General features: G+C 58.2%; 3 protein-coding genes across 10 annotated transcripts in view; 1 reads left to right on the top strand and 2 right to left on the bottom strand.

Moving 5' to 3' along the window:
* Positions 1 to 2,359, top strand: part of LOC113977032 — a 14,594-nt gene extending 12,235 nt beyond the window's left edge. Inside the window, exons 9-13 of the mRNA XM_027702807.1 lie at positions 112 to 192; positions 568 to 937; positions 1,526 to 1,746; positions 1,976 to 2,063; positions 2,163 to 2,359. Coding sequence (XP_027558608.1) covers positions 112 to 192; positions 568 to 937; positions 1,526 to 1,746; positions 1,976 to 2,063; positions 2,163 to 2,359 — 957 coding nt within the window. The remainder of the gene's footprint in view (positions 1 to 111; positions 193 to 567; positions 938 to 1,525; positions 1,747 to 1,975; positions 2,064 to 2,162) is intronic.
* Positions 2,360 to 2,892: 533 nt separating this feature from the next.
* Positions 2,893 to 6,496, bottom strand: LOC113977033 (cathepsin K-like). Its single transcript, XM_027702808.1, has 8 exons — positions 6,391 to 6,496; positions 5,451 to 5,589; positions 4,728 to 4,850; positions 4,413 to 4,568; positions 4,091 to 4,309; positions 3,842 to 4,007; positions 3,516 to 3,621; positions 2,893 to 3,426 (listed from the first exon to the last, which is right to left on the bottom strand). The coding sequence occupies exons 1-8, from the start codon at positions 6,396 to 6,398 to the stop codon at positions 3,327 to 3,329; spliced, it is 1,017 nt and encodes a 338-aa protein (XP_027558609.1). The 5' UTR covers positions 6,399 to 6,496; the 3' UTR covers positions 2,893 to 3,326.
* Positions 6,497 to 9,272: 2,776 nt separating this feature from the next.
* ARNT (aryl hydrocarbon receptor nuclear translocator) overlaps positions 9,273 to 24,493 on the bottom strand; it is a 20,409-nt gene continuing 5,188 nt past the window's right edge. The window contains exons 2-23 of one of the 8 annotated variants that reach the window (XM_027702813.1): positions 24,140 to 24,251; positions 22,962 to 23,006; positions 22,160 to 22,204; positions 21,031 to 21,075; positions 19,013 to 19,226; positions 18,392 to 18,605; positions 18,248 to 18,313; positions 18,030 to 18,129; positions 17,585 to 17,650; positions 17,382 to 17,467; positions 16,919 to 16,995; positions 16,640 to 16,774; positions 16,131 to 16,205; positions 15,157 to 15,308; positions 13,900 to 14,010; positions 13,634 to 13,709; positions 13,042 to 13,165; positions 12,687 to 12,786; positions 12,173 to 12,272; positions 11,771 to 11,930; positions 11,198 to 11,352; positions 9,273 to 10,463 (exon numbers count right to left, since the gene is read on the bottom strand). In XM_027702813.1, coding sequence (XP_027558614.1) covers positions 10,374 to 10,463; positions 11,198 to 11,352; positions 11,771 to 11,930; positions 12,173 to 12,272; positions 12,687 to 12,786; positions 13,042 to 13,165; positions 13,634 to 13,709; positions 13,900 to 14,010; positions 15,157 to 15,308; positions 16,131 to 16,205; positions 16,640 to 16,774; positions 16,919 to 16,995; positions 17,382 to 17,467; positions 17,585 to 17,650; positions 18,030 to 18,129; positions 18,248 to 18,313; positions 18,392 to 18,605; positions 19,013 to 19,226; positions 21,031 to 21,075; positions 22,160 to 22,204; positions 22,962 to 23,006; positions 24,140 to 24,251 — 2,348 coding nt within the window. In that variant the 3' untranslated portion in view covers positions 9,273 to 10,373. Of the gene's footprint in view, positions 10,464 to 11,197; positions 11,353 to 11,770; positions 11,931 to 12,121; positions 12,273 to 12,686; positions 12,787 to 13,041; positions 13,166 to 13,633; positions 13,710 to 13,899; positions 14,011 to 15,156; positions 15,309 to 16,130; positions 16,206 to 16,639; positions 16,775 to 16,918; positions 16,996 to 17,381; positions 17,468 to 17,584; positions 17,651 to 18,029; positions 18,130 to 18,247; positions 18,314 to 18,391; positions 18,606 to 19,012; positions 19,227 to 21,030; positions 21,076 to 22,159; positions 22,205 to 22,961; positions 23,007 to 24,139; positions 24,252 to 24,493 lie in introns of all 8 variants that reach the window. The other 7 variants (XM_027702811.1, XM_027702810.1, XM_027702814.1 and 4 more) reach the window with 7 other exon arrangements.

Below are 24,493 nucleotides of genomic sequence, written 5' to 3'. Positions count from 1 at the left end.
CCCCCGGCCTGGCCCATGGCCGCCGCCGTGACCCGGCACTGCCGCGACCCCCCCACGGTCCCCCCTCCCCCGATGTTGCCCCCCAACGCCTTCGCCCACCTGCGCCGTCAGGCGGCCGCGCTGGACGCGCTGCGGCCCCGCATGAGCAACTGCTGCCGGCACCACGCACCGCTGCCCTGCGCCCGCCGAGCCGTGAGTGCGGGACACGGGGGGACACGGGGGGACACGGAGGGGACACGGGGGGACGGGGTGACCACCGCGGGGAGGGGGGGACACTGCGGGCACGGGGGACACCACTGGGAGGGAGGGACGTAGAGACACTGCAGGGAGTGGGGACATCGCGGTGGGGTGGGATGTGGGGACACCGTGGGGCACGGGGACACTTGGAGGGGGAGGCACTTGGGGGGGGGACATGGGGGCACTGCAGGAAACACCGGGGCGAGGGGAACGTGGGGACAACGCGGGGAGGGGACACGCGGGGACACGGCGGAGGGAAGGACGCGGGGCCGCCGCGGGGCCGGGGTGACCCCGAGGGGGCTCCGGGGTGACCCCGAGGGGGCTCCGCAGTGGACGGACGTGCTGGACGGGTTCTGCACCGATGAGTTCGGGGTGAAGACGCGGCAGTTCCACTGCTGCCGCCGGCACGGGGCCGCCCGGCGCCGCTGCTTCGCCCAGGAGACCCCGGCCCCCGCCTGGGACCCCAACACCGCCTGGGACACCAAAACCGCCTGGAACCTGGTCACCGAGCCCCCCTTCCCGCCCGGGGAGCCCACGGCCGCCAACTTGGGCAACATCTGCGGGCTGCGGGAGCTGCGCCCCGGCCCCCCCGGGCCCGGCGCCCCCTCCGGGCCCCGCGTCCGGCTGCGGGTCCGCCTGGAGCGAGAGTTCGGGCGGTGCTGCCGCAACGAGAGCCTGAGCTGCGCCCACAGCGCCGTGAGTGCGGCACGGGGGGACAAGGGGGGGGGACACGAGGGCGGGGAGGGTCCCGGAGTCAGAGGATGAGGGGCACTCGGGTGTCGAAGGACTGGGGGGATCCAGGAATCCGGGAAAGGGACACAAGTGACTGGTAAAGGGATCCAGGAGTCTGGGAGATGGACCCAGCTGTTTGGCAGGGTCTCGGGTGTCGAAGGACTGGGAGGACCCAGGCATTTGGGAGGGGGACCCAGGAGTCTGGGAGAGGGACCCAGGAATCCGGGAAAGGAAACCAGGAGTCTGGGAAAGGGACTCAGGTGTTTGGGCTGGCCCTCAGGTATCCGGGGAGGGGCCCCATTTGTTTGGGAGGGCCCCCGGCATCCGGGGAGGGGCCCCGGGTGCCCCGGCAATGACCGAGGTGCCCGGAGCGTGACCCAGAGGCTGGGGAGGCACCCAGGTGTCTGCGGGGGTGACAAACCTCTCAGGGAGGGACCCAGACGGGAAGGGGCGGAGGCGTCCGGGGAACTACCCAGGGCTTGGGAGGGACTCAGATGTCTGGGAGGGACCCGGGGGTCCGAGGGGGACCCCCTGACCCCCCGTCTTTGCCCCGCAGTGGCTGAAGGGGCTGAATCGGTTCTGCCGGGAGGAGTCGGCGGTGAAGACGGCGCAGCACCGGTGCTGCCAGCGCGGGGGTCTCCGGGCCCGGGGCCGCTGCTTCGCCGCCGCCGCCCCCCACCCCGCCTACGACCGGGAGCTGCACAACGTGAGCCTGGTCCGGCCCGGCCCCGCCCTGCTGCGCTCGCTCTGCGGCCCCACCCGCCTCTTCACGCAGAGGTAGGGGACCCCCAAAACACCCGCAACCCCCCCGACACCCGGCACCCCACAATCCCTGATGCTGGAGGGGACCCGGGACTCCCCATCCCAGAGCGGACCCAGACATCGGGGACCCTCCAGCGCTCAGGGATCCCCTCTCAGGGAGGTTCCCAGGAGTCCATCCCCTCTCCCAGACTCCCCACCCCTGAGTTGACCCCCCCCTCGTGACACGCCCTGTCCGTGTCCGCAGGCGGCCCGTGCCGGAGCTTTTTGGGGCCGTGACGGCCGCGTGTTGCCCCCTCCCCGCCGAGGAGCGCGGGGTCTGCGCCCGGGAGCAGGTGAGTGACCGAGCTGGGGTGGGAGAGGGGGGGTCAGCGGCTCTGGGGGACCCCCCACGGCCACCCTGACCCCCCCCCTTCCTTCCCCACTGTCCCCAGCTGTCCCAGGCCATCGCCACGCTCTGTGCCAGCCCCCAGGACGCCTGGCGGGACCCCCACGGCTGCTGCTCGTGGGAGGAGCCCGAGCGGCGCCGCTGCTTCGACAACGCCTACCTGGGCCAGGTGACCCTGGGGGCCGCCGTGGCCCCCCCGCCCCCTGGCCACGACGAGTGAACCCCCCCCAACCCCCGGCATGAGTGGGGCAATAAAGATGCTGTGGTGTCACCTCTGAGTGTCCCCATTGTTTGGGTTTTGGGGGGTGGCCACTGTGTCATCGTTTTGGGTCCCCCCCCCCCACTGTGTCTCAGTGTCTCCACTGTTTTGGGGCCCCACCCCTGTGTGTCAGTGTCCCCATTGTTTTTTGGGGGCCCCCCCGTGCCCCCATTCCGGGGTGTGCCGGGGTGTGGGTGAGTGTTGGGGTGTTTGTGCTGTCAGGGTGTGTCGGGCCCGGTGTGATACCTGTGTTTGGTTTTGGGGTGTGCTGTGGTCACCTCCTCACCCACATGGGGCACCCGTGGCCTCTTGTCCCCAGGGGGTCTCTTTTTCCCCCTCCCCTCCCCAAAACCCCTGGATTCTCGTGGCCCCACAGTGTCTGTCCATCCAAAAATTCCCCAGCAGCACCTTCCCTCCCAGTTCTGCCCCACCACGGGGGTCCTGCCCCCTTGGGAAAGGGAAGGACTTTTCCCATCCGTGTGACCCCTTCCCAGCATGGAGCAAACTGGTCCCAGCCTTTATTCCCAATTTTATTTGAAAAATAGTCGTATCATTCTCAGCAGCCTCCACCGGGATACAGGGTGGAGCGATAGGGATCTGTGCTCTCCATTGGGAATATTCCACCTCCACTGTTCCCCAGTATTCCTGGAGGCAGAGGTTGGCCTGGGACCCATTTCCTGAAGCATCTCTGCATGGATCGGCCTTCATGGATCTGGCCAAGCATGATCCACGGGAAGGCAGAAGCCAGCACGGCAGAGAATTCCCAGGAAAACAGAGCTGGGGGGAGCTCCTCCCTCCATTCACTGCAGCCGGGCGAGGGGTTCCCTCCCCTTTCCCGGGGGAAATTTCTCATGGAGTCGCAGAATTCCCCCCGGGAGCGCTGTCCTTTGAGACCGGGAGGGAAGAGGCCGAGTTGGAAGGCCGAGAGGTGGGGAGGGAAGGGCCGGGGTGTCACATCTTGGGGAAGCTGGCCAGGTTGGCCACGCCGCAGGCATTGTCCATGTTGCGGGCCAGGAGGACGTAGCCCTTGTTGCCCCACTCCTCGCCCCAGCTGGAGGGTGGAAAAGCAGAGCCTGAGCCTCTGGAAGAGCAATTCCCGAGCCGGTGACCGGCCATCCCACCATCCCACCCCCCGTGTACCTGTTCTTGATGATCCAGTGCTTGGTGCCCTTCTGTGTCCCGTAGCCCACGGCCAGCACGGCGTGGTTGATGTTCTCCGCGTTGCAGTTCTCGTCGTAGTAAACCCCTGGGGGACACAGGGCTGTCACCACCTCGGCTTCCCCCCGGGCAGCCCCAGCACCCCAGTGTGCCCCCCAGCACCCCAGCGTGCCCCCCAGCACCCCAGTGTGCCCCCCAGCACCCCCAGCATGCCCCCCAGCACCCCCAGTGTGCCCCCCAGCACCCCAGTGTGCCCCCCAGCACCCCAGCGTGCCCCCAGCCCCCCAGCGTGCCCCCCAGCCCCTCACCCCGGCTGTAGAACTGGAAGGAGGGCAGGCTGGCGTCGATGCCCACGGAGATGGGGCCGATCCGGGCCACCGCCCTCTTCAAGGCCTTCTCGTTGCCCTGGGGGATCTCGCGGTAGCCGCGGCACTTGGCCGCCTTCCCGGTGGGGCTGTACATGCAGCTCTCGTCCTGCCGGGAAGGGGGAGGTGAGATGGGGGGCGAGGGGGGTGGAGGGAGGGAGGTGTGGGGCCCGTCCCCCCCCACACACACACCTGGCCGATGTAGGGGTAGGAGTCCTCGGAGTCGATGCCGCGGTTCTGCCGCACGTAGTCGAAGGCGTTGGTCATGTACCCGCCGCCGCAGCCGTCGTTGTTGGACACACAGTCCACCAGGTTCTGGGGGCTCAGGGACAGCAGTTTCCCCGTCTTCCTCTTCAGCTGCCCCTCCAGGGCGCCCACCGAGCTGAACGCCCAGCACGAGCCACACTGGCCCTGTGGGGACACGGCGGGTGACACCGGGGCGACACCGGGGTGACACCGGGGTGACACTGGGGTGACACCATGCTCTGGGCACCCCTGGCAGCGGTGGGCTCACCTGGTTCTTGACAGGGGTGACGTAGCCCTTCTTGCGCCAGTCCATGGCAGCCGGGGCTCTCTCGGTCCAGTCGGGGACAAAGAGAGTCTCATTGTGACGTTGGTGGCCACGGGGCACCTTCAGCCCCGTCATCGTCCTCACCACCTCCTCGCTGGTCTGGGGAAGGAGCCCGGGGCGGGTGAGTCTGGGGGGAAGGGGGGGTGGGAGCACCCGTGGGTGCTCAGCCCCCCCATGTCCCCCAGTGACACCCCCCATGCCCCCAGTGACACCCCCCATGCCCCAGTGACACCCACCACGTCCCCCAGTGACACCCACCATGTCCCCCAGGTGGTTCATGGCCAGCTCGAAGGTGTGGACGCCCAGCGCGTGCTCCAGGTTGTGGGTGTTGATGTACTTGAGGTTCTTCTCCCAGATCAGCCTCCGTGTCACCTCGTCTGCCTGTGCCACGGGGCGAGACAGAGCTGGGCAGGGGGGTCCTGCCTGTGCCCCCCGCCCTGGGGGCATCCTCTGGCACCAGGGACATCCTCGTGTCTCAGTGTCCCACCCTGGGGACGTCCTCTGGCACCAGGGACATCCTCCTGCCCCAGGGACATCCTCCTGCCCCAGTGTCCCACCCTGGGGACATCCTCTGGCACCAGGGACATCCTCGTGTCTCAATGTCCCACCCTGGGGATGTCCTCTTGCACCAGGGACATCCTCCTGCCCCAGTGTCCCACCCTGGGGACATCCTCTGGCAACAGGGACATCCTCCTGCCCCAGTGTCCCACTCAGGGGACATCCTCCTGCCCCAGAACATTCTCCTGCCCCAGTGTCCCACCCTGGGAACATCCTCTGGCACCAGGGACATCCTCCTGCCCCAGGGACATCCTCTTGCCCCAGGGACATCCTCCTGCCCCAGTTTCCCCCTCCTGCCCCGGGATCCTACCCTGGGGACATCCTCTTGCCCCAGGGACACCCTCCTGCCCCAGTGTCCCACCCTGGGGCCATCCTGGGGGTCCCCAGCTCCCAGATCACCCCTGCCCAGGGTCCCTGCCCTACCTGGCCGTTGTACTGCTTGCGGTGGGTTTTCTTCCACAGCTCCCACTGCGTGTCCAGCTCCGGCTCCGGGTGCAACTGGGCCAGAGCCACTGGGACCAGCAGGGCCAGCAGCCACCACATCCTGGGGACCAGCTGAGCACTGGGAATGGGGCAGACACTGAGCCAGGGGGCTGGAGGTGGGCAGAACTCAGGTATGGGGGGCTGTCCCCTTTTTTGGGACTAGGACCCCCCTGCACACCCTGCCTTGGGGCCAGGGCCTCCTGTACACTCTGACTTGGGGCTGGGATCCTCTTCCCACCTTAGTTTGGGGCGCTGGGCCCCCCTTGCCATCCTAACTGGGGACTGGGCCCCTCTTCTCACCCTGGTTGGGATCTGGAACACCCTGCCCACCTTAATTTGGGGCTGGAACCCCTATCCAGCCTGATTTGGGGCTGGGCCCCCCTGCCAAGCCTAGTTGGAGTCCAGGACACCCTTCCCAGCCTGATTTGGGGGTCTGAGACCCCCCGCCCACCCTGATAAGGGGCCAGGACACCCCCGTGGCAGCGCTGGCCGGGCGCCGGCGTCACATGAGCCGGCCCAGCTGGTTCCCATTACAGCGTCCGTGTCTTTCCGGCAGCTCCAAACCGTGGAGAACCAAACTTTGGGGTGCAGGGGGAGCAGGCAGGGGGGTCCCAGCCCTCCTGCCCCTCCCTAGCTTCCCCCCCCCGACTCCCAGCACCCAGAGCCCTGTGGGGGAGCAGGGACAGGGACAGCAGCCCGCAGCCCCCCCAGACGTGATGTGTCCTCAGTGTCCCCCTTTGTGCCTCTAAGGGTCCCACGTGGGACCCTCTTCCCTCCCATTCCCAGTGGGATCCGTTTCCCTGGGGAAAAAGCCTCCCACCGCCCCACTGGGTCTCCTGCCCAGCCCTGGGACCCCTTCCTTTCCCCCCCGGGCTCTTACCCCAGCATGGAGCCGTCGGTGGGAGCACTGGGAGCACTGGGAGCGCCGGGCCGGGACTGCCGCGCTTTTATGCCGCTGGATGGATTGAGGAAGTTCGGAGGCAGCCGGAAAATTTGGGCAGGCGTCGGGTTTGGATGGGGAGGGGGAGGGACGGAGGGGACGGGGAGGGGGGGACGGGGGGGCTGCCCCGGCTTCACGTGATGCTGCGAGGACGGGCTGAGTCAGCCCCGGCGCGGGGCTGCTGCCGCCGGGTCCTGTCCTGGGGACACCCCTGTGCCAGCGACATCCCCGTCCCAGAGACACCCTCCTGCCCCCGGGACACCCTCCTGCCCCACTGTCCCACAGCGGGGACACCCTCGTGCCCCAGGGGTGTCCCACCCCACCACCCTGCCCCCGGGACACCCTCCTGCCCCAAGGATCCCTGTCCCAGGGATGTCCTCCTGCCCCACCATCCCACCTTGGGGACACCTCCTGCCCTGGGGACACCTCCTGGACCCCGAGTCCTCCCCACGGTCCCCTGGGGACCCCAGCACCCCGAGGTGAGGGGGCTGAGCACCCACCGCCTCCAGGAGAGGCCGGACACGGCAGCTCGAGGGCATCGGGGTCATGCTGTGACAGCAGGAGCAGAGCACAGGAGCCCATCCCTGTCCCCAGTGTCCCCAACCCAGGCAGGTCCCCCCCCGTGTGCCCAGTTTGGGGGTCCCAGGCTGGTCCCCGAGGGGGAAGGGGGAACCAGACGGTGCTTTCTGCCCGGACCGTCCCCCCCGTCACGCGGCTCCTGCGGGACAGGGCGGAAGGTCCCGGTGGCACCAGCGCCCTGTGCCAGGCGGGGGGACATCGACATCATCATCATCGTCACCGTCACCGCCGCTGGCACTGTCACCCTCCGGCCGCGGGCACCGGGAGGGACCGTGTGGGACCGGGCTGGGACGGGGCAGAGCGGAGGGGATGGAGCAGCACCAAGGAGGGGGGTCAGGCTGGAGACAACCCCCCCCGTGTCACCCCCTGCCCATGGGGGTCCCCCAGAGAGGGGTCACCCCCCGTGTGACCTGGCCCGGGGGGGCTGAGTCACCCCTGGGGCTCCAGCACAGAATCATCGCCCCGAGCACGAGGCCCTGACGTGGCCGTTGTGTGACCGAGCTGGACAAGCCTGAGGCCACGTCGATGGAAGGAAGATGAAAGAAGATGAAGGATGATGAAGGAAGAACCTCCACGGCTTTGCAGTTTAGCAGAACAGAGGACAAGGCTGTCCACAAAATGCTGTTTCAATGCTTATGCTCTCAAGTGACCGGGTACTGGGGGCACTGGGGGCACCGGGGGCACCGGGGGCACCGAGTGGGGGGCAAATGAGGGGGCAAAGAGGGTTTGGGGGGCAAAAACGGGTGGGCAGGGGTTTAGGGGGGCAAATGGGGGGAGGGGGGGCAGAGCTGGGGGGATGTGAGTTTTGGGGGGCCAAACTTGGAGAGGGGACAGGGTTTGGGGGACAAATGGGGGGGACGTGGGTTTGGGGGGGACAAATGGGGCCTTGAGGGGTCAAACTGGGGGGATGGATGGGAGTTATGGGGGACCAAAGGGGGGGGCACAGGGGTTGTAGGGGGCTCAAATTAGGGGGATGGAGATTTAGAGGGAGAAAGGAGCAGGGGAGGGGGATTTGGGGGGGAAATGGGTTGTAGGAGGGTCAAATTAGGGGGATGGGGATTTAGGGGGAGAAAGGAGGGGATGGGGATTTGGAGGGGGCAAAAGGGGAGTCAAATGGGGGTTTGGGGGGGCCAAAGCAGGGGGGTAATGGGGCCTTAGGGGGCCAAACTGGGGGAACTGGGGTTTTGGGGGCCACAGTCCTCCGAGGAGGGGGCAGAGAGAGGCAGAAATGAGACAAAGCTTTGAAAAAGAGGAAAAAAAATCTCTTGTAAAAATCTCTGCTGCCCAGAATTCCTGGGATGAGGAACCCAGGATTGGGACACATCCCGGGGGGGGGTTCGGATCCTGCCTCCCCCGAGTGATTGTTCAATAAAATCCCCCCAGGGACAAATAATGCAGTTCCCAAAGGGGGGTGAAGGGCCAAAGCTGTGCCCTGTCCCTGTCCCCCACCCCGCCAGTCCCTCCCAGTCCTCATCCTCCTTCCCAAGGGATTTGGGCTGCTCCAGCTGGTTTTCTTCTCCCAGGAGTTGGAAAACTGGGAAGGGGGGAGGTGTTTACACTCGAGTCATCCACAAAAGCTCCGGGAAATGGGAATTTTCCTCCTCCTCCTCCTCCTCTGGCAGCTCAAGGGGGAGGGCCTGGGATGTGACTGGGGAGGAGGATCTTGCTGGGAGAAAAGTCCCTGGATCACAGGACAGGGGTGGGTCACAGGATGGCTCCAAGGGGGATGTTCCCACTTTTCCATAGAGAAATTTGGAGTAAAAAAAAACACCAAAAAAAAAAAACCAACCAAAAAAAACCCCCAACCCCAAAGCTTTCAAATCTTACTTTTCCAACCAAAGGAGAGGGAAAAGCAAAGCTTCCTGCTCCACTCTGGGCTGGTGACACAAAGGTTTCACATTTCCCTGTGTGGATGTTATCCAGGAATTACAGCTCTGGAATTACAGCTCTTGTGGGGGTGGAGTCTCCCCCTTCCCTGCCCCAAACCAGCAGAGGGGACACTCACAACCACCCTGGGGGTCCCCTGAGCCCCCCCACACCATGCAGGGAACAGGGAGAGACACCCACATTCCGTTTAAAACAAAACCAGGCTTCCAGGAAAACCTGGGATTCTTCCCCTGCTGCTGTTGTGCCAAGTTTCCTTCCAAGTCCAACTCAGCAACAAATTTTCCTGTTCAATTGAAGCAAGAGGGAACCAAACTGTTCTTCCAGCCCCTGAGGAGAGCAGGATGGGCCAAAAGTTGGTTTTTGTGTTTTTTTTTTCCCACAGAAAAAGCCAGAAGATTCCAAGTCAAGGTTTAAAAATTAAAAATTTTATATATATTTATATATATATATAAAAAAAAAAAAATCACTCTGTTCCCTACTTTTCCAGCTCTCCTCTTACAGTTTGTGATTTGGCAACAGGATCATCCCATGGCAGGAATTCTTCCTTAAGGAGACGGTGAGTGAGCAAATGTAGTGAAAATACACAGTTCCTCAGCAATTCCCTGATGAAATCCAGGGATTCTCCTACATCCAGACGACAACAAGGAACTCCTCTCTATGGGATAAAATTCCACGGACAGCGTGGGGCAGGTTTTTTCCCCCAAAAAACCTGTTGAAACATCAATTTGTGGCAGCACAGAAACCCACCAGCTGGAAAACTGATGCATCCAGAAGAAAGCTACATGGATAATATTTTTATGGCTCGTTAATTATCCCGGGATAACGGGGGGGAGGGGGGTTATGGGTCACACTGACTTCATTGCACAGTTCACAGGAGAGGGAAGATTCCAAACAAACGTGGGAATCTCCACGTGGAGCACCCTGGACTGGAGATGTGGTAACAACCCTCCAAGACCAGCCAAAATTCCTCCAAAAAGGAGGAAAACACCGGCTCAGGACAGGGATTCTTACTCAAGCATCCTCCAGGATTGTATTTACAGGGATAACGCTTGGAAGAGCTTCTCCCAATACTTAAAAATCTCAAGAGTTTTGTGTTTTGATAGAAAAAGTCACGGCAGAGAATGAAATAAAACCAGTCACAGCCACGTTAAAAAGCGTGGAAGGGCTGTGTGAGATCCAGCCAGGAATCCCTCCCACGGAAATCCACTCGGGAGCGGCTCTGGGAACACGGGGCCTTCGCTCTCATGGCACTCAGGTCCTGGAGCTTCCAGAACAATCCCACAGGGAGGAGGTGTCCAAACCACACCATCCTCCTCCTCCTCCACGGCCACCCATCCTCGGAGCTCCCCTTCCAGAGGGTGGGAAGAGTTTGGACAGTTGTTGGAGAGAAAGACTCGGCTGTTTTCCTTTACACGTGGATATTGTAGAGCTTTATGGTGTCTCCCCTAAGGCTTGTTTTACTCGGAAAAAGAAGGGAATATGTTCAGCTCTGGGAATTCTTCGTTGTTGTAGTTGGGCCCTTGGTCTCCCAGCATGGTCAGCATGTCCTGTGAGGAGACAAGGACAGAGTCAGGATCTGCACGGGAATATCAGGGAATATCAGGCACCAAACCAAGCCTCAAGTGGTGCCCAGGAGGTTTGGATTGGAAATTAGGGACAATTTCTCCATGGAAAGCATGGCCAGGCATTGGAACAGGCTGCCCAAGGACGTGGTAGAGCTGCTGCCCCTGGGACTGTCCAAAAATATGTGGCTGTGGCACTTGGGGACACAGTTTAGTGGTGGCCTTGGCACTGCTGGGGGAACAGCTGGACTTGATTTCAGAGGCTTTTCCAACCTCAACAATTCCATGAATCCATGATCATGTTGGCAATTTACTTGTGGGTTTGCTGGAGCAGGTACTGAGGACCAAGATGCTCCTTTTCCCAAGGGAACACAGGGTCTGTGTCCAAGGCAAATTTAAGGAGCAGCAAATTTAAGGAGCAGCAAACTTAAGGGATAATCGGCGACTCCTGGGAAAGGAATTCTCAGGAATTATCTTAATTTTATTGGATTGGGGCTTTTCTTTTGTTATTAATTAGAACTAGAAGGGTTAATCCAGCTGGAATTTTGCACTGATTTCGCCGCAACAGACCAAGACACACAAGCTCTCCACTTCCATCTCCATCAGGTTATCCCGAAGTTTGGGACTTCCCCAGTTGATCTGAACCAGAGGGACGAGCTCCAGGCCCTTCAGCCCCGTGGATCCCCCCGGATTTGGGAGGTTAAAAAGCCCCATCTTACTGGGAAGACCTCAGGCTGGCTGGGCTGGGGCTGCTGCACGTGCTGCTCTCCGGATCCCGGGCCGTGGTGCTGCCCTTGCCACTGGGGCCACATTCCCACGGCGTCGGCGGCGCGGGGCTGGAACGGGGCCGGGGTCTGAGCTGCCTCCGTGCCTGCTGGACACACAACACAGTCAGGGCAGCACTCCTGGGCTTCTCCAGTGCTTCTGTGGGACTGGGAAGGGCACAGCTCTGGGTGGTGCCCGGGGAGGGTGACCCTACAGGAATTCCTGTCGTGGGTTTGTTGCCATGGGGCAGAACAAAGGGATGCCCAGAGGGGGTTTGTTTCCTCCCAGTCAGCCTTGACACGGCTCAAAATTCATCTGCTGGGATGATCCCAGATCATCCTGAGCTGGAAGGGATCTACAAGGATCACTGAGCCCAGCTCTGCGGCTGGAGGGTGACCAGTCAAAGCAGGGATCCAGCTCTGCTCTCCACATTTAGGAGCTCCCCCAAACCCCCCAAAACCCCTGGAGAGCACATCCCAGCCCAGCTGTATCCAGGGGGTGCTCCCAGCTCCCTCAGCCACACTCACTGAAGCCGGAGCCTCGGCCGGCCAGGGCCGGGTACGGAGCCGCGGTGGGAGAGGCCGTGGATCCTGGAGCCGTCATGGAGCTGAAGGAGGACGGGGTGCCCTGGAATGTCCCCATGCCAAAGGACGGCGGCCGAGTCTTCACCGGCTGCGACGCCACTTGCTGTGAGAGAGGGAGAACGGGGGAGAGGAGGAGGAGGAGGGGATGGATCTCCCCCGGCCCTTGGTTTGGCAGGAGTAGCCCCAGAGGAGGAAGCCCACGGACACGCGGCGCCGGGAGCGGGATGATCCCCCACAAAGAGTGGGGTCTGAAGGCAGCGGGGACCCTGCAGCTGAGGGTTTGGGCTGTGCTACCTGGGGTGTGAACACCGGGCGTGTCCCTGCAGCCCACGTGGTCCCGCTGACCTGAGCTGGGCTGGAGTGCCGGGAAATCTGGGATAAGATCCGGCCGGCGGGGGACGGCTGCTGCTGGATGATGTTCACCGGAGGCACCATGCTGCTGCTCCTGGGAGAGGAGAGGAGTCTGAGCCCGTGGGAGAGCATTGCAGGAGGGAGAGGCACCAAAACTGTCTGTCTGAGGTACTGGGGGAGGGAAATGAGCCCAACAGTGGGGGTAACTCTGCCCATCAGGCCGCCCTGGGAAGGGTGGAAGTGTTCCAAGAAGGTGTGGATGTGGCACTTGGGACAGGGGTTAGTGCTGAACAGGGGGGTAACAGTTGGACTGGATGATCTCAGAGGGCTTTTCCAACCTAAATGATTCCATGATTCTGTACTGGGACACAACTGGGAGGAGCTGCTGGGTGGAGCTGGGTGTCCTGGGCACGGCTGCCCTCACCCAGCCCAGGTCCTGGGCACACCCAGGAGGCGCAGGGATGCAACAGAGGGAATGGAGGTGGGAAGTGGGAAGGTGAAGCCTCACCTGAAGTTCTCCTGGGGCCGTGCAGCAGTGAAGGTGTTTCCCTGGGAGAAGAGGGGCGGGTTGGCCGGCACGGTGCTGGCAGGGAGGGCCTTGCTCTGGTCTGCAGAGAGAGCACGAGACATTTTGGGGCTGGCAACAGGGAACCAGCTGGAAGAGACGTGTCCCTGGGAAGGACTCCTTTGCTCCTTCTCCAGACACAACTCCGGATGGTTTTGTTAACCCTGTTTAATTTGATTTCCTCTCCACTTTCTAATAAACCTGCATGAAGGTTCCCTGGGGTTGGAGCATCCAGTACAGCCTGGGAAGAGGCAGGAAGGATGTGCAGGAGCAGCCCAGGAGAGCCCTGCTCACCCACCTGTGCTGATCCCGGTGAAGATCTCCCCGAAGCGTGGATCCCGCTCCTGGCTGAACAGGCTCTCTGCCTTCTCCAGGGGTTTGCTGTGCTCTGGGCCTGCAGCACTCACGGGCTGCACGGGGACCTGGAGCAGGGACAAGGACCTGTCACTCCTCAGCACAGCAGGAATCAGCACGGAGAAGGGCTGAGGGCCGGGCTGCGCTCGGGATTCCAGTGTTTTATCGGGATAACGTGGCCAGTCAGGGCTGGCACAGCAGGACAGGCTGCCCAGAGAAGCTGTGGATCCCTGGAAATGCTCAAGACCAGGTTGGACAGGGCTTGGAGCAACCAGGGAGGTGTCCCTGCCCACGGCAGGAGGTGGAACTGGATGATATTTAAGGTCCCTCCCAACCCAACCCATTCCATGACTCTACAGCTCCACATGATAAATATTGGAATCAAGCAGCAGATCCAGCAACACCCAAGGACAGAAACACCTTCCCCTCAGACCCACCTGAACCTCGTGCCAGCACCTTTAAACCCCCAAAGAGGTGCTTGGAACAGAGCAGGACAAGAAGCAGGACAACAAACCCCTCCTCTGGGGAGGACTCACCTGGGAGTGCTCATACCCAGCCAGGCTCTCCCTTCCCGGGCCCACTTCCAGCTCTGCCTGTGGGGGCTGCTGCTGCCTAAAATAGAAAGAGTCTGTAACAGGAGAACACACAGGCTGCCAGAGAGAATTCCCAAGGGATCAGCTCCGTGTGGTTACACCAGGGGTTTGTCAGCCCCGAGTTCCTGGCTGCACAGAGGGGGATTTGGGGATGGAGGGGGCTGTGACAGCAGGGCAGAAATGGGAAAAGGAGCTGAGCACCTCCTGACCTTGAGGGCAGCGGGGCTGTGCCCATGTCCAGGGGGAGGTTGACGCTCTGCCCCAGCTGGGGCCTCGGCAGAGAGTTTGCCAGGGCAGGCCGGGACTCCTGGCTCGAGTTCCTTCAAAGCAAACACAGGGAGAATTAAAAAAAAAAGGTTCAAAAAAATCCCAGCTGGAAGCAAAGTTGGGTTCTGGGTGTGGCTGTCTCGGGCAAGATGTAAACCCTTCTTTGAGGGAAGGATCTTTCCACCTGGTGTCCCTGAAAGGAGGTGCTGTGCAATGGGATGCTCAGTCCCTGAGCAATAATAACCTGCACCAGGAGCGTGGTTGGATCTGCAGCATCCCTAAAGCACAAGCAAAGGCTGTGGGAACCTCCAAACCCTTGAAGTTCAGCTCTGTCAGACACTCAGAGACCACCAGCAGTTTCAGGTTTTAAGCCCAAAACACGGTGCAAGTTCTTTATGCTCTTCTGTGAACCGTGAGAACCCAGTGAAATGTTTAAATCCCGCCATAAATTAATAAAAATCCAGTGTTTTCTGGGTCTCTTTTGGAAGCTGCTGCTTCAGCAGCCCCTGCTCTTGAAGATGAAGCAGCACATGCAACCTGGAGAGCTGCCCCTGAACAAAACACCCCTCAAACACAACCAGGCCCAGACACTGCTGCTCCACAGGGACTTTGGGAGGTGGGTTATGGATGTGGGAATGGCTGTGTGTGGAATGAAGGAGTCCAAAGGGGCAGCTCTGACACGGGGCAGGACATCAGGCCTGCAGCAGATTCCTGGGTTTCCCTTTCCCGAGCAATCCAGCCTCCTGTTTGCCTGCTGGAGACTCCAGTGGCTGCCCCTGCCAAGGCTGCAGCTCCACATCACACACAGACACCAATTCTGGGGGTTTGTAGCTCTTGTGTAAGAGGCCCGGAGCTCCCTCATGGGAGGAGAGAGAGGCTCTCACCATTCCCAAAGGATATGTAACCTCCTGGACTGTCACAGCAATCCAAGAGCCACATTCTGAGGCAGATTTCACTGGCTCCAGGCACTGCTGGAGCTGAATTTTGGCAGCTTGTTAAGCCAGAGACACTCCAATTCCTGCACTTTGTAAGTCCTCCCAATGCCTGGCACAGCCCAGGAAACGGGAGCTCGAGGGACTTGGGAACTTCTCCAGGGTTGTGCAAAGCAGTGGGAAGTTTGGAGAGGGGGAGAGGCCGAGGATCCCACGGTTATTCTGGGATAGGAGCCCCCCAGGCAGGTCATCTCTCCATGCACATACTTGACGTTGGTGTTGGTGCAGATGATGTACTCGATCTCATCCGAGTAGGGGTTCTGGAAGGTGAAGGAGCTGGTTCTCATCCAGAGCCATTCCCGGTTTTTGGATCGGAAGCGGAACATGACCGACAGAACCTGGCCTTTTAACTTCACCACCTGAAAAAAACAGGAATTCCAGGAGTAGCACCTGACCAAGGGTGTTGAGGAGCAACCTGAGCAAGAGCCACCCCCCAAAAACCCCTGCGATGGCCCTTTGCCTCAAACCTGGCACATCTCAGCCTTCCCAAACTAAATGGCACTGTTCCCTCAGGACACCTTGATTCCCAAAGGATACAGGAGGGGAATCTAAAATCCCCTTTTTGGCTTCACTCCTCCTATGCCTTTGCACTGGTGGGATGTATGAAAAAGCCTCCAAGAAATGGAACACATGCTGTCGCCTCCGATTCCAACGGTTTGGAGCAATGGATATGAGCAGCTGGTTTTTGGAGTCATGAAAGCACAGGGGCAGCCTTACCTGCCCTGCCACCAGTCCAAGGCCCTCAGAAATAACAGGGCAAGAAAACCACCTCCATTTCGGGTTCTGCAGCACTGGGCTGGGCCCTAGAGATGAACCAGGGTTTCAGCCACAGGAGCACAGCAAGTCAAGCAGGCCCTTGGGAGCCACATCCCCAGCCCTAAAGGCAGCCTGGCCCAGCAGCCAGAGCAGGGATTCAGGAGTTAAGACATCAGATGCTTCTGGTTTGTTCTGTATTTTAACTACATGACTTGATCTGTTTGCAAAGGAGAATTATCTAAGGTTTATTTTTCCTCTCGGTTTTTCAATTAAATTTCGCCGTTTTGCAAGCACCGAGGCATTCCAGTCTGAATTCCAACCTCGGTTCCAATCTGAATTCCAACCTCGGTTCCAATCTGAATTCCAACCTCAGTTCCAACCTCAGTCCCACCCTGCATGCAAAGGGTAGCTACAATGTTTTTTACCTGCTGAAAGCTGTCCCGTAAAAGCTGTTGGTCTTCTGGATGGCAGAAATCCACGATGTCTTTCCCCAAAAGTTCCTGATTTTCAAGGAAATCGTGAGAGAGATGGAGTCAGTTCATCTGGCAGGCAGATTCCACAATTAATCCTGCTTTGGACAGGTAGTTCCTGCTCCTTCCCCCCCAGATCCCCATTACACAAACCAAGCCCAGGGGCTGGCGTGCTGTTTCTTGAAGAGAAGCACGACAGCTGCTGATTAATGTTTGATCTTTAACTCGATTTAAGGCAAAAAAAAGGCTTTAATTGACATTTGACACAATCCAGAGCCACCCAGCCTTCCCACGATCAAAGGGCTTGGAAAAACACATGGCAAAGCAACTGGGGGAGAAGAAACACGTCTGGATTAAGCCCTGGGTGTGGCTGATCAGCTCTGTGTGAAAGCAGAGGCGAGATGTGGAAGAAGAAGTAATTCTGAGGAGCAGTTTTGGGTCTCAGAGCCCCTCAGGGCGCTCACCTGGGGCTGGTAGCCAACGGTGGCCACGCAGCGGTGGTCGATGAAGGTGAAGATGCCCTCGGTGTTGTGCCTGGAGATGAACTCTGTGGGCTGGCACACGTTGTTCATGTCTGTGCAGTTGGGAGAGCTGGTCACCTGGCAGGGGACACGGGCAGCGTTGGCAATGCCAGCCCTGCACTGGGGCTCTGTGGCCATCAGGGAATGTTTTCACATGGAACAGTCTCAATCTGGGGGCTTCCAGGACAAGGAGATGCTGGAGGAGGTGAAGGGGGCACTCACCTGGAGCCTGCCAATGGCCACCAGGCAAAACTTGCTGCCCTGGCCGGCGTCGGGGTCGTCATCGGGCAGGGAAACACCTGGGAAAGGAAGGGCCAAAAATTCCAGCAGGGTTAATGCAGGAAAAACTGCTCATTCCACAAGAAACAGACCTTGAGACACCTCTGCACCCCTGTTTGTAACTCAATATCCTTTCCCACGAAGGGATTTGGAATATTAAGGTGCCTCCCCCTCCCTCTTATCACCAGAAGGGTTCAAAATCTCTAAATTTCAGACAGTTTAATATTATTTCCACCCTCCACAGACAGAGATCTCTGATGCTGCACCCGCAAAAATCAGTTCAATCTTCAAATAAAAGTGACAGATAACGCTTGCAAAACGTTTCCTGGCACGTTCAGCTCCTGGAATTGGCAACTTTAGTGCTTTTAAAAGCAGCCCCCCCTGAACACCTGAGGTGAATCCTCACCTGCTGGGGGCCAGGCTTTGATGTACCCAGTGCAGTGCACCACGACATAGTGAGGCTCTCCATCCTTTGCTGCACCTAAGCCATTCCTTGGGAGAGAGAAACAGGTTCAAGTGGGGGGAAGTGAAGCAAAAGTGGGGTTTTTGTATTACTTATATATATATTATTTATATAAATCTATTATTTGTACTACACATATTATTTACCTGCAGCGATTCCTCATGAAGCTGAGACGATTCACAGCCACTGGATCCACGGAGCTGTTGCCACACCTGCACCAGGGGCAGAAAAAGGAGGGCAAAGGATTTATCTTTCATGGGCAACACAAAAATAATCTTGGGTATCTTGAAGAAGAGGAAGGTTCATCCCCTACAAATGGGGAAGAACGTCTGAATTTCCATCATGCAAAGCCCTCATGCTGAAGAATTCAAGGGAGGTGACACGTGGGGCCAAAACTCATTATTGCTTTAAACTGGATCTTGTACAACAGGGCAAAGAAATACCTCAAGAACTTGACTGTATGGGAAGCTCAGCCATGTTCTATCATTCTACATCAAAACCAGCCAAAAAAAGCTGAAATAAAAGCGTGGAGGGGCCAGGGAGCAAGTTCAGCTGGAGGCTCAGAGATTCCCCCAGGGAATTCCTTCCCACCTCATGCGGCAGATGAAGGATCTCCGCGAGCCCATGCACATCCTCATGGACTGCTGCCCCTCCTTCTTCACGGTGCCCGTCTTCAAGTCCAGGATCCGACCTAGGAAAAGGAGGAACAAGGAGATGCTGCTGCCCTGGGAGTCCTTCCCCCAGCACAGATGTGGCTCCAGGAATCGAACTGGGAGACTGGCAGGGCACGAGTTGTCACCGTGTGGTACCTTTAGACGCATTCTCGGGGGGGGCTGCGGCATCCTTGGTAGAAAGGCACCAGGGTTTGGTTCCTTCTACAAAGGGAAGGGTTTAATCCGAGTCCTCCCGGGCTCTGCCCGCTCCCAGCCCTGCTCTCCCCGGGGGGGCTGTACCTGTGAGGGCGTTCTCGGAGGTGGAGAGCTGCTCCCTCAGCTTGCCCACGTCGTCCGGGTGCACCTGGTCGTACAAGGTGCTGCCGAACCACTCGGATTGTGGCTGGTTCAGCACGGGGGTCACGGAGTCGGACACGTAGACCACCCGCCCCGTCTCGCAGGACACGATGAACAGGAAGCCGTCGGCTGCCTCCAGGATCAGGTGTTTGAGCTCCTGTGGACACACGGACACCCCTCAGCTCCACGGTCAAACCCCCACCATGGGTTTTGCCCATTCCTGCCCCGCCGTAATTCCACTTTCCCCTCTGACTGCTGTATTTCCCAGCATCAAGCCAAGAGGAGAAGGCTTCAGGGAGACCTCACTGTGGTCTTCCAGGACCTTAATGGATGGTTTGTACACTGATAGAGGGCGGGGTTAGGTGGGATTTCGGGAAGGAATTCTTCCCCGTGAGGGTGGCGAGGCCTTGGCACAGGTTACCCAGAGAAGCTGCCTCACCCCTGGAAGCGCTCAGGGCCAGGTTGGAGCAACCTGGTGCAGTGGGACGTGTCCCCGTGGCACCAGAGGGGCTCTGAGGTCCCTCCCACCCCGCCCCCTTCCACGGCTCCGTGCCTGGCCCAGACCTGGTCGGTGAGGAAGGAGGGTTTGTAGGTGCCGTCCGTGGAGGTGTTGCCGGTGCCGCGCAGGGACTTCATGTGGGACACGGCCATGCGCAGGATGGTCAGCTTGTCCGGCTTGCGGGCCAGGGCGCTGCACGTGGGCACCATGTCCGACAGCTCCGTGATGTAGGCAGTCATCTTGTTCCTCCTCCTGCGCTCGATCTCGCTGTGGTTCTCCCTGCAGGAGCCCCGGGGAGGGGGGGGGACAAGAGGAGGAGGAGGAGGATGAAGTCCCCGCGGGAAGGCTGGCGCGGGTGCCACACACGGAGATGCACCGCCGGGTTAGCAGGAAGGAAGGCTCACATGCTGGGCGTGCACAGGGAGCGGGGACGAGGGCGAGGGGAGAGGCTACACCTGGACCTGCTGGGCTGAGGACCTTGCTCGGAGTCACAGCGGCTCCCCGGGACCAGCAGGAGCTGGTTTGGTTTCCCCCTCCACTCCACAGCGTGCAGGAAGCCAAAGGGATCCCTCCTCTGCTCTCACCAGGGCAGGTGAGGGGGACTCAGCCCCACTGTCCATCCCAGGATGGAGGAGATCCCTGAGATCCCCTCCACCATCACCCCTCGCACACCCAGAGCGTGGCTGCAGCTAAAACTGGGGTGACTGCTCTTCTGGGCAACCTGGGCTAGTGGGAGGTGTCCCAGACCATGGCAGGGGGTGGGACTGGAGAAGCTTTAAGGCCCCTTCCAACCCAAACCATTCCAGGATTTTGAGGAACCTCAGTCAGCTGAGTCTCATCTTGAGGTGCTTTGGGGAAGACATTTCTCTGTTACACCGAGAGCCTTTCCCAGAATCCCAGGAGGGAAACTTGAGAGCAGGTCACACCTGATTTCTGCACAGATCAACCTGGGCAGGCCACGGGCCAGGCAACACCAACCTCTAAAGAGGCACCACGGCGATTCCTGCCCCTTCAAAGAGGTTCTTGGCACCCCTTTGGCTCACAGGGCACAGCCCCCATCAACCCCACAGACCAGAACCTGCTTCTTTTTATCCAGAACACGTCAATTAACTGGGTTCCTAAGGTGGGTTTTCCAAAACAGAGCTCAAAAGCCAGGTTTCCTGTACAGGAGGATGGATGGGGTGCAAGGAGGCACACGGTGGGAAGTGAAATGAGATGGAGGTGTTGGAAGGAACGAGGACAGGCAGGTGAATAAAGAGGATAAATACAAAAATGGAGCGTTTCTCACTACCAGGTGTGTGCAAACACTCAGTGACCTCCCCTCTCATTCATTCATTCAGTGACCTCACCTTTAAGGTGTCCCTGCCAGGAGTGAGATGAGCTTTAAGGTCCCTTCCAACCCAAACCATTTCATGGCTCTATGAGATATTCTTCAGTAGAGGCTCCTGGGAACAATCCCTTGGCAAGCTTTGCTGCTTCCCTGTATTCCCAGGCCTCACCTCCACGGCTTCCTGATCTCCCAAGGCACAGTGCAGCCACCAGAGGCTGCCTGGAGGGGCAGGTTTGGGTTTAAACACGGCCAGAGGGCAACAAACTGCCCAAAACTGGGGCATTCTCAGCACCCAGGACGGGCTTTTTAGTCCTGGGCTTTGCTTCAGAACAAGTCTGGGGTGGAACAGTCTTAAAGAGCGAAAAGTCCCTGAACTAACCCCCCTTTTTGTGCCTGTTCCCTGAGTCCAACAGCATTCCTGGGACACAAAACCTTTCCCAGGTGACCCCTCGATGCAGGATGAGGGAAGGTGTGTTTAGCACAGGTGTGAAAGCAAGAGCCCAACCTGGGGCCTTGGGCAAATAGATCCTTCTGTGCATTCCCTAAAAACACTCTCCCAAAGATGAGATGTGCCTTTCCTAAATGCCTTTCCCCTCCTAATTTCAGTTTCACAGCAATTTCCAGGAGTCTGTTAAGTCCTCTGCAGCAGATGAGGGAAGAAGGGGGGAAAAGAAAAAAGAGAAGGGATGCCTAGAGAGACATGAAGGAAAGGAAAACTCTGCTTGTCCATGCTGGAAATCTCCGTTCTCCTACCTGGCAAGTCTCTCCTTATCCGCTGAACTCTGCTCATCATCAGACCTAAAAATAAAATCAGCCAGCTAAGCTAAAAATGGAAAAAAAGTTGAAAGAAATGGAAAAATAAAAATGGAAAGATGGACTAGGAAACCCAGCCTAGGGACAGGTCTGTTTTGCAGAGGAGCAGTTCCATAAAATAAAACAGTCATTAGTTTGCAATATTCCACATTCAACTGGTGCCTGATGTGTGTTGGAGTTTTAAGACATTTACTGAGTTTTAATTTGCTTCACCAGTTTCTAATATTAGAAATATTCTACTCTCTCTAACATATTTCTAAGTTGCTTGACTTCAGAATGACTCAAAGCACTTAAAAAGCTGGAGAATCCCAGCTTGGAATTCCCTGTAACCCTTTGCAGGGAACAGCAGGGCAGTGACCCCCAATTTAGGCACTGCTGGGGCACCTCCAGTCCTGGGGGCAGCTCAGGGCAAGACAGACACTGAGGGGCTGGAGCGTGTCCAGAGGAGGGAACAGAGCTGGGGAAGGGGCTGGAGCACCAGGAGAAGGGGCTGGAGAACTCCTGAGGGAGCTCAGCCTGGAGAAAGGGAGGCTCAGGAGGGACCTTCTCACTCTGCAACTCCCTGGAGCGGGGGGTGGTTCGGGATCTTCTCCCAGATAACAACAGGATGAGAGGAAATGGTCTCAAGTTGTGCCAGGGGAGGTTTAGGTTGGTTATTAGAGCTACTGTCAGACACCAAAAAGGAATCAAGAGCCAAAACATTCCCTACAATCTCCGGGAAAACTCCCAATTTGTAAAGCTTCTGCCCAATTCCCCATAAAACACACAACCCCAGGAAACCCCGTTCAAGGACAACTTGTAACTAAGCAGGAAACTTGTATCTCTGCAAGTTCCTTGAGCAGGAGAAAAGAGGGAGAGTCCGAGGCCAGAGCTGAAAGGAAAGGTGCAAAAGAGCAATGTCACTTCATCACACTCCATGAACTGTCCAGGAACACCAAGGAAAACCTGTGGATCCTCTGGAGCACCCTCAAAGGGAGACGATCCGACGGCCAGGGAGAAAGGTGCTGCAGGATCTCTCCTGAGTTAAGGGGTTTTGGCACAAAAAGGTTTCAAACCAGCAAGTCCTTACCTGGCAAATCTCTCTTTATCGTTTGGCATCGGGTCATCGTCACATCTAGGAGAAGGGGAGAGGGTAAAGTGTTTACAATTCCTTCTTTCCCCCCAAAAAACACAGAGAAAAGGAGGTTTAATAAATCAAACAAAAAGGGCCCGGTGTTAAAAACTTGGCTGTGAGTGGACAATCTTCAGTTGTCTCCTCCAAACCCCAGGGTTGAGCTGTGGGCATCCCCTCCACGGGGTTTTCCACACCACATTCCTATCAGGGATGGGGGGGTCACACTCAATTCAATCCCATAAAAAGGAATATATTAAACTGCACTTGCAAGATAAAGGTCACCCAGATCAAGACCTTCATCCCAGGGGTTTCCACAGGTAAATCCTACACTCATCCTGGAACCATCCTTAAAGCACTGGAACACATGGAGTTCCAGCATCATTATTCAATCCTGAACCACATAGTGAGGCTACAAATAAAGGACACAAGACATTCCAGCTCTTCTGTGTTCCATATGGATCACGAGGAGATCCTTGCAGCCCCGCCAGCTCCCTGGGAATGAGGATGCCTCTGGAACTGAAGCATCCTTACAACAGATGAGGGTGAATTAACACGTGTCTGAGGCAGCAACAAAAGCTGCAGAGATGGGGGATTTCTGCTGACTGGGAGGAAGGGAAGAGTTTAAGGAAGTGGAGCAATTCCCGCTGCTTCCAGAGAGGAAAAGACACAGGAGCAGCAAGATCCTGCTCCAGGGAAAACACACAGACACCCCCGAGACCATAGGACAGAAACTTGTGGATGCCACGTTCTCCCTCACCTGAGGAATTTACTGTTCCCTTCTCCATCATCATCAAAGTCCAGCCTGAAAAACAGAAGGAAGAAGAACATTATTAATCCAGTGGCTTCTCCTTTAAGTTGCTTCTCTGTCTGTCCTTATGGATGCAGATGATTCCTGAAAGGAAGAATTAAGTACTCCCAAAATAATTAAGTGATCCTAATGTGAAACAACCCACAAAGTCTGGAAAGGGGCTTCCTTTAGGTGTCCATCAGAAACAGAGCAAGGAAAAAGAATTCCAAAAGGAAGAAAAGCCGCTTGGAGCACCCACTGCATCCCAGCCTCCGGTTCCAGAAGCTCTGGATCTCCTGGGAGCCATCCAGGCTGCTCAAGAGACCATCAAACAGAGTGTTCCCAGCTCAAAACCTGCATTGGGTGCATTTAAAATAAAAAAAAAAAGAGAAGAGGGTAAAACTTTCCTGGAGTTAAAGTTCAGTTGGTGCCTGTTTGCTCACACAGGGCCAAAACCCCAGTTCTGACAAGTGGGAAGGACTTCCCACCTTTCCTTCTGGGATGGAAAACTGGGGATGCAGGGGAGCAGAGAGGGTGGGAGGAGCTGCAGGGGAGTGGGAGCACCAGCAAATGGGGCTGAAGGAAAGAGTTTGAGTGACTGGGAAGGGCCAGGACCAGATTTTAGTTTGCTTCAAAATTACGAGGCCATTTCTCGTGCCAGGAATCTGGGAACAGCCACTCCAGCCCCTTTGAATTTGCAAAGGCATTTTTAGCAAACAAAAAGCCTCCCACAAGCACATTGTGGCTTCCCCACACCCCTCCCAGGGACGGCACAGCTGCAAAGGTTGGAGTAAGGCCCCAAAATCCAGATTCCCTGTTCCTCCACATCCTGCAGCAGCTGCTGTTGCTGCTTCAGCGACTCCTGTTTCGCTCTCAATCCCTGGTGTGTGTTTGCTCCTCCTCCAAGGTGCAACTCAGCCTTCAATGCCTTTTTGAGCTGGAATTTAACTCCCTCTTTAAGGGGTGTATCTGGCCCAAAGATATCACCACGAAGGAAAGGGCTGGATAAATCCCACCTGGAGGAGCCAGGAGACTTCTCAGAACCAGCCACATTTCCCCCTTCCAGGGCTGACGGCTCTTCCCAGTGAAAAAGCTTCTTCAAAAAGCCCTTTTTCCCCCCAAAAGCACAGCCCTGAGCACACACTCACCCAGGTCTCCTCTTGCTGCCTCTCTGAGCCACGGCCCCTCCAGGTTGGGCTCCCGATCCAGGGGTCCCGGAGCCGACGGCTGCGCCCAGCGAGGAAACGTCCGATGCCATTTCTGAACAGGAGGGGGAAAAAAAAAACAACAGGAAAAATCAAGCAGGATTTTTGTCCAAGCCCCTCTGGCTCAGTGGAATACCCTCCCCACTAGAAGCAGTCGTGTGTCAGCATCTGCTGGGGCTGATTTGGGGCGATGTGTGTCCGTGTCCTTTCATGTGCCGCTCCGAGGGGCCGCTCCGGGTGCGGAGCACACGCTGCTTCCCTGGGCTGGAGCTGCTTCCCTGGGCTGGAGCTGCTTCC

This window comes from Neopelma chrysocephalum, unplaced genomic scaffold (assembly GCF_003984885.1).
Source record: "Neopelma chrysocephalum unplaced genomic scaffold, ASM398488v2 Primary Assembly neopelma1_197, whole genome shotgun sequence".
In the NCBI taxonomy this organism is placed as follows: domain Eukaryota; kingdom Metazoa; phylum Chordata; class Aves; order Passeriformes; family Pipridae; genus Neopelma; species Neopelma chrysocephalum.
The sequence above is the reverse complement of the archived record's forward strand: the minus strand, read 5'-3'. Positions and strand labels throughout refer to the sequence as shown.